General features: G+C 69.0%; 1 protein-coding gene across 1 annotated transcript; it reads right to left on the bottom strand.

The window, feature by feature from the left end:
• Positions 1 to 1399: 1399 nt before the first annotated feature.
• FAM178B (family with sequence similarity 178 member B) lies at positions 1400 to 8031 on the bottom strand. Its single transcript, XM_054180930.1, is given in 14 exon segments — positions 1400 to 3600; positions 3703 to 3780; positions 3885 to 3896; positions 3898 to 4354; positions 4531 to 4628; positions 4736 to 4912; positions 5144 to 5231; positions 5312 to 5426; positions 5516 to 5585; positions 5674 to 5779; positions 5868 to 6203; positions 6291 to 6352; positions 6472 to 6969; positions 7643 to 8031. Coding segments are annotated over 14 exon segments (2508 nt in total). The 5' UTR covers positions 7844 to 8031; the 3' UTR covers positions 1400 to 3390.
• Positions 8032 to 8073: the final 42 nt, after the last annotated feature.

Here is an 8073-nt window from a genome sequence, read left to right on the forward strand (position 1 = left end):
CACGGGCACGGTCAGGGTGCCACGGGCACAGCCCTGGGGACAAAAGCATGGCCAGGGTGCCATGGGCACGGCTGGGGTGCTGCGGGTGTCACCGGGGGTGCCACAGGCAGAGCCCCGGGGACAAAGGCACGGCGGGGGTGCGAAAGCAGGGACAGGCACCCCCAGGGTCCCCGGGCACGGCCGGGGTGCCGCGGGCAGGATGGGGTCCCCGCTTTGGGTGCTGGATGCCTGGGGGTCCCATGGGGGGAGCAGGGTGCCACGGCCCCGCAACGGTGCCATCCCCGGGGGGGGGGGGGGGGGGGGGGTCCCCATGATGGTGCCATGCTGGGGGGGGTCTCCACGATGGTGCCATCCCGGGGTGGGGTGGGGGGTCCCACGATGATGCCATTCCGGGGGTGGGGGTGGGGTGTCCCCATGGGGGTGCCATCCCGGGGGGGGGGGGGGGGGGGGGGGTGTCCCTGCAACGGTGCCACCCGGGGGGTCTGTCCGCACAACGGCGCCATCCCCGGGGGGGGGGGTGTTTCCGCGATAGTGCCATCGCGGGGTCCCCACGGTGGTGCCATCCCGGAGGGGGGGGTCCCCCACGACGGTGCCATCGCGGGGTCCCCACGACGGTGCCACCCGGGGGGGTCCCCGAGGAGGTGTCATCCCGGGGGGGGGGTGGGGGGTGTCCCCACGACGGTGCCACGCGGGGGGGGGGGGTGTCTCCGCGACAGTGCCATCGCGGGGTCCCCACGGCGGTGCCATCCCGGGGGGGGGTCCCCCACGACGGTGCCACCCGGGGGGTCCCCACGGCGAGTCGCAGCCCCCGCGGACGATCCCCCCCCCCCCGCACCCGCCGCCTGTACCGACGGGGGGGGAACGACACCCACCGGCGCACCGACGGATCGCGGCGGGGACGGGGACGGCGGGGGGGGGGGGGAGGTGTTTGTCCGTTACCGGGGAGGGGTCCGTCCCCCCCAGCAGCGCGAAGCGGGGTGTGCGGGGGAGGTGGGGGGGAAGGGGGCGATCTGCCGGTCCCGATGGCCGGTACCGGGAGGAACAAAGCGCCTCCCCCTCCTCCCCCCGCCCCCGCGGCTCCGCCACAACAATACCGGGGCGGGGCGGGGGGGGGGGGGGGCCGGGCCGGGCGGGGGGGGGGTGCCGGGGGTTGGGGGGGGGCCGGGCTCACCTCGGGGCACGGCGGCGGCGGCGGCGGCGGCGCGGGGGGGCCGGGCCCGGCCGGGGCGGCGGGAGGCGGCGGCGGCGGCGGCGGCGGGTCGGGGCGGCGGCGGGTGCGCGCCGCGCGGCTCCGGGGGCCACGCCCCCCCCGACGTCACGGGCGGGAGGAGGGGAGGTGGGGGGGGGGTGGTCGGGACGGCGACCACCGCCACGGGGTCGGGTCGGACCGGATCGGATCGGGTCGGGGCCGGTTGGATCGGATCGGTTGGATCGGGGGCCGGTCGGATCGGATCGATCGGACTGGATGAGGTCGGATTGGGTCCAGTTGGATCGGATCGATTGGATCGGGTCCAGTCGGATTGGGTCCAGTCGGATCGGATTGATTGGATCAGGTCCGGTCAGATCGGAGGGGGTCCAGTTAGATTAGATCGATTGGATGGGGTCTGGTCAGATCAGATCGGGTCCAGCTGGGTCGGATCGATCGGACTGGATGAGGTCGGATTGGGTCCAGTTGGATCGGATCGATTGGATCGGGTCCAGTCGGATTGGGTCCGGTCGGATCGGATCAGGTCCGGTTGGATCGGATTGGACTGATTGGATCGGGTCCAGTCGGATTGGGTCTAGTCAGATCAGATTGGGTCCAGTTGGATTGGATTGATTGGATCAGGTCCAGTCGGATTTGGTCCGGTTGGATCAGATCGGGTCTGGTTGGATCGGATTGATTGGATCGGGTCCGGTTGGATTGGGTCTAGTCAGATCAGATTGGATCCAGTTGGATCGGATTGATTGGATCGGGTCTGGTCGGATTGGGTCTAGTCAGATCAGATTGGGTCCAGTTGGATTGGATTGATTGGATTGATTGGATCAGGTCCAGTCGGATTGGGTCTAGTTAGATCATATTGGGTCCAGTTGGATTGGATTGATTGGATCGGGTCCGGTCGGATTGGGTCTGGTCCAGTTGGATCGGATCGATTGGACTGGATCAGGTTGGATTGGGCCTGGTTGGATCGGATCGAGTCCAGTTGGATTGGATCAGTTGGATCGGGTCTGGTCAGATTGGGTCCAGTTGGATCAGATCAACTGGATCAGGTCCAGTCGGATTGGGTCCGGTCAGATTGGATTGGGTCCAGTTGGATCGGATCGATCGGACTGGATCAGGTTGGATTTGGTCCAGTTGTGTCATATCTATTGGATCAGGTCCAGTTGGATTGGATCGGGTCCGTCTGGATTGGATTAATCAGATTGGATCAGGTCGGATTAGTTCCAGTCGGATCGGATCAGGTCCAGTTGGATCGGATCTATTGGACTGGATCAGGTTGGATTGGGTCCAGTTGGGTCGTATCTATTGGATCGGGTCCAGTTGGATCAGATCAGTTGGGTTGGATCAGGTCAGATTGGACCAGGTCAGATTAGGTCCAGTTGGATCGGATTGATTGGATTGGGTCTGGTCGGATCAGATCGGGTCCAGTTGGATTGGCTCGATCGGATTGGATCAGGTTGGATTGGGTCTGATTGGTTGGATCAGATCTATTGGATTTGGTCCAGTTGGATCGGATTGGGTCTGGTCAGATTGGATTGATCGGATCAGGTCGGATTGGGTCCAGTTGGATCGGATTGATCGGATCGGATGAGACTGGATTGGGTCTGGTTGGATGAGGTCAGGCCCAGTTGGATCAGATTGATTGGATCAGGTCAGATTGGGTCTGGTTGGATCGGATCTATTGGATCGCGTCCAGTTGGATTGGATCGATCGGATCAGGTCAGATCGGGTCCAATTGGATCGGATTGATCAGATCGGGTCCAGTTGGATTAGGTCGGGTCCAGTTGGATCAGATCAGGTCTGGCCGGATTGGATCGGGTCTGGTCGAATCAGGTCGGGTCAGATTGGGTCGGATCGGGTAGGATGGGATAGGATCAGATTGGATCAGATTGGTCCAGTTGGATCGGATAGGATGAGGTCAAATCCAGTCGGATCGGCTCAGACTGGGTCGGATCAGATCGGATCGGGTCAGATCCGCCCAGATCACGTGGGGTCTGGTTGGGTCAAATCGGATCGGCTTCCCCCAGCCCTGGCTCAGCCCATCTCAACCTGGTCCAGTTCCGCCCAGTTTGGCCCAGTTCCACCCAGTTCCGCCCGGCCTCGTGGGGACAGGAACCCCGGCGCCCTTTTGTGCTGCCGACGGCCACCAAGGCTGGCCGGCCCAACACGGCCGCGGGAATCGGGGCTGTTTATTGGGTAGGGGGTGGCCTTGGGGCACCCGAGGGTGCTCGGGACACCCCCCGGAGAGGGGACGGGGACCCCCCCAGCATCTCCTGCCACTTGACGTAGAGGAGGGCGGCCAGGCCCTTCAGCTGGGCGCGGAAGAGGAGCCTGGGGCTGTCGTGCAGCCCCCTCCCAAATTGCCGGTCCAGCTGGACGCAGAGCTGCTCCAGGTGGCCCTGTGGGGACACGTTTGGCGGGGGGGGGGGGGGGGGGAGGCGTCAGGGACACAGCGGACCACCCCCCGCGTGTCCCCCCCACCCCCGGGCGCCGGTGCTCACCCGCTGCTCGGCGGGGGGGTTCTCGGTGCCCACCACGTTGCTGGCGAGGAGGAGGAGGCTGTAGCTCAGGTAGCAAGCCTGCGGGCGGCAGAGGGCACGGGGAGGGGGGTCACCCAAAGGGGCGCCGGGGCACCTTAGGGGGTGCCCCACGGCACCCATTTCCCTGCGAGGGCAGCACCCACCTCCTGGTCAAGGTCCTCCGGCTTCTCCGGGCCCCCGGCGAGCACCAGCCGTCGCAGGGTGTCCGGCTGCGCCAGCGCCAGGAGCCGGCCCAGCGCCTGCAGCTGCAGGGAAAGCGGGTGTCAGGGTGCCGGCGCCTGCCGTGGGTGCCCCGGCACCGGCACGGTCCCACCTGGCTGCACCCACCTCTGCCTGCGCCCCGGGAGGTGGTACGGTGCCTGGCGGCTCCCCCAGCAGCCGGGACATGGCGCGAAGGCTCAGATGCCGGCGAAGCTCCCTGGTGAGAGGGGGGAAGAGCGTGAGGAAGGGTCCGGTGCGCGCCCAAGCGCCCGTCCCTGCCTCTGTGCCCGTCACCGCCATCCCCGGTGCCATCCGTGAAGCAGCGGGTGGCCCCGGTGCCCTCCGGACACCCGTGGCGAGGGGCGTCAGTGCCGGCAGCCGCATTCTGCCCGCTTTGTGCCTGCGCAACCGGCTGGAATAAAAGAATTAAGAGGCAGACGCATCCCAGCCCGCCCGGTGCTGGCACGGTGCCGCGCGCGGGGCCGTGCCAGCTGCCGCCGGGCTCCCCGTCACCAACGCGTGGGGCGCGGGTAGGGCGGGAGGCCTGGCGGCTCCGGCCGGCAAGCGGCGCGGCGTGCGGGGACGTACCTGTCCCTGCTCGTGAGGTCTGGCAGGAGCTGCACCAGGGCAACCAGGTTGTGGTGGTGCCCGGAAAGCTGGCAGAGGGACAGGCAGAGAGCGGGCAGCTGCGGGGACAGAGAGGAGCTGAGGAACGGGCAGGGAGGGCACAGCCCCTGGAGGAGGGCTGCGGAGGGTGGGCACGGGGCGAGGGGCTCCCCCCCGCCCTGGGTACCTGCTGCTGCCAGTCCCGGATGCCCTCCAGCAGGCAGTGGAGAAGGTGCTGCAGTTCGGGCAGGGGCTGGCAGCGCAACGCCCGGTCCAGGCCGAGGAAGGAGAGGAGGGTGACAAGCGCCAGGCGGGCGCCGTCGGCGTAGCGGCAGGGCTGGGTGACCACGCACAGTGCCAGGAACTGGAGGAGAAGGCGACACGTCACCCATGGGGACTTTCCAACCTGCCCCCCACCCCCCAGAAAAAAAAAAAAGAAACCACCACCCGCAGGGCAGGGACAGGCTGGCACGGCCGGCGGCAGGCTCAGCGGGCACCCCTCCAGGAGCTGGCATCGGCGCCGCCCGCGCAATTAGCAGGGCAGAGATAACGAAGGCGCAGCATCCCTGGCACAAGAAGCGGCGGGGGCTCTCACCTTGCAGATGTCACCGAGCTGCGTCACCAGGGCCAGCGTGCCGGTGGCCTCGGGGCTCGCCCGTCTCGGGGAGCAGGAGGGATCCAGGCTCCTGGAAGGAGAGCGAGGGGTTGGCGGGGGGGCTGGCAGGGGGGGCAGCGGCCTCCTGCCCCCCGCGCCGGCGCTCACCTCCTGTCCGTGGGGCACAGCTCGGGGGGCAGCAGGCGGCGCAGGGGGCTCAGGTCAGCGCCGAGATGGGCGAAAGCCAGGCTGACGTCCTGCGCCGTGGGGCACCAGGGCTCGCCTGCGGGCGAGGGGACAGTGAGGGCGGGCGGGGGCTCGGAGGGCACCCCCACCACGGCGAGGCAGCCCCCCTGCCCGCCCCACGCTCACCCCCGGTGCTCAGCCAGATCTCCCACAGCGCCTGGGAAGCGTTGGTGGCGTCCGGGCAGAGGGTCATGAGCTGCCGAAACAAAGAAAAGGTGACGGGGGGGTGGCACAGCAAGAGGAGGGGACGTCACCGGGGACGTCCTCCAGTGACGGTGGCTCACCTGGAAGAGCCAGCGCAGGACGGGCAGCGGGCAGGTGGGCACGCAGCGGTAGAGCAGGCTGAGCCCCCCGTCGCGGACGAAAGCTGCCTGGCAAGCAGGGGAGTTGCTGGGGGGAGAGACGGAGAGGGTGAGCAGGGCTCTGGTTGTGTCCCCCGTCCCCAAACTGTCACCCCGCTCCGTGCCCGGCGGCTCACCTGAAGAAAAACCCCTCCAACGCGCTCTGAGGCTTCAGCCCGCGGGTGTCCAGGGTGGGCACCGGCACGGAGCGGGCGCAGAAGATGGGTTCCCCGGGGTGGACGGCGGGGATGAACCTGGGTGTCATGGTGTAGTGGGCGAGGAAATCCCTGCGGGCCAGAGGGCGGCGTCGGGTGGGGAGCGGGCACCGCGCGGACCCTCGCCCGGGCACGGCTGGCAGGGCTACCTGTGCTCCTCGGGCAGCTCGGTGTCCTCGTCCGGGGACTCCCAGGAGCTGTCGTCGTCCACGCGCACCCACGCCAGGCCGGCCGGCGGCGTGGCTGCCTGGCGCTGCTCCCTGCCACGGTGACGGTTAGGGCAGGGCGAGGGCACCCCGGGGTGCCCAGCACAGTCCCCGTGTGCCGTGGGGCTGCCAGCCTTACCTCTTCTCCCGGGCTAGCGAATCCAGGCTGTTGGCAAGCGGATCTGGCTGCGGGCACGCAGCCTGGACAATGGAGCAAGGGAATGGTGACGCTTCAGCGGGTACCACAACACCCAGCGGGCACCGGGATGTCCCCAAGGACCTCCCGATGCCCGGGCACCCGCTCTTGGGCAGGGACCTACCTGCTGGTGGTCCGCGGGGCTCGGGGGCTCATCCCCTGCCAGCAGCATGTCCTTCAGCGGGATCAGCTCATCGTCCTCGCTGTCTGTGGAGGACACCCACCCCCTCGCCGTGCCCACTGGGTGCCCCCCAGAGCTCCTGCCCGCCTGTTGCGGCGCCATCCTGGCTGCGGTGTGCTGCCCGCCGTCGGCCTCCCCGCCCAGGGACCCCACAGCCGCCTCCGGCAGCACCGGGACATGGCTGGAACGGTCCGGTGCCACCTGGCACGCTGGGGAGCCCCGGCTGGCCACGTCCCGCCGGTTGGCATGGGGCTGAGCGGGGCCAGGAGGCTGCCGCCCTCTGCTCACCCGTTTCCTGGTGCCAGGGGATTCCTTGGATCGCCGGGGGGCTGCGGAGACAGCACAGGGGTCAGCACAGACTCCCCTGGGGCACAGGGAGGCCTGTGGGGGCAACGCAGGGGTGACTAGCCCCCCCCTCGCCACCGCCTTGGGGCATGGGGGCTATGGGGACAACACAGCGGGGACAAGGGGCCCTTCTTGGGGTGCCAGGGGAGGGCGGGGACAACGCAGGGGTGACCAGGGCCCTCCTTGGGGTGCCAGGGGAGTGTGGGGACAGCACAGCGGGGACCAGGGGCCCTCCATGGGGTGCCAGCGGAGTGTGGGGACAATGCAGGGGTGACCAGGGGACCCCTTGGGGCATGGGGCCTGTGGGGACAACGCAGGGGTGGCCAGGGCCCTCCTTGGGGTGTCACAGGACTCTGGGGACAACACAGGGGTGAGCAGGGGCCCCCTTGGGGCACAGGCAGGGCCCTAGGGACAACACAGGGGTGACCAAGGGCCCCATTGTGGCAGGGTCTTGGGGACGTGAGGGTGACCGGGGGCTCCCTTGGGGCACGGGGAGGGTCTTGGGGACAACATGGAGGTCACGGGGGGCCGCTTTGGGGCGCGGGGAAGGGCCACGAGGACAACGTGGGGGTGACCAGGGTCCCCCCTGGGGCAACAGGAGGGGCACTGCTCCCTTCACACCCACCCCCTGGGCAGGGCCACGCTCACCTCGCGCCCTGCCGGTGCCCCGTGAGCGGTGGGAGGCCCGGGGAGGGCTGCGGGCAGGCGGGGGAGAGGGGGAGCAGGGCTCCAACAGGCCGGGGGGCGGCGGGGCGACGGGGCGGCCCACGGGGAGTTGTTTGAGGACGCGGAGCTGCCGGTAGCGCCAGAGGCCCGACTGGAAGCCATAGCTGAAGATGACGGAGCGGGGCACGCGGGTGGAGGAGAGGGGGATCTGGTACCAGCGCAGCCCCTCGGGGCGGGGGGCCATGGCGGGGCCAGGCCGGGCCTCATCGGGGACACCCCAAAATGGCGTCCGAGGCCACGCCATGGGGACGGGGGCGCGGCTGTGAGGAAAAGGCGGGGCTTACGCCGGGGAGAGCCAATAGGAGGCGTTAGGGCCGGGAGTCGGCCCCGCCTACCGGCCGCGCCCCGCCGCTTTCAAAGCCTCAACCGTCAACGGCTTAACTGGCCAATGGCAGCGCGCGGGGGCGATGCGGCTGAGCCAATCACGGCCAGCCCCCGGCGCGGGGAGGAGGAGGAAGGCACAGCCAGCCAATC

This window comes from Rissa tridactyla, chromosome 20, assembly GCF_028500815.1.
Source record: "Rissa tridactyla isolate bRisTri1 chromosome 20, bRisTri1.patW.cur.20221130, whole genome shotgun sequence".
NCBI classification, from domain to species: Eukaryota; Metazoa; Chordata; class Aves; order Charadriiformes; family Laridae; genus Rissa; species Rissa tridactyla.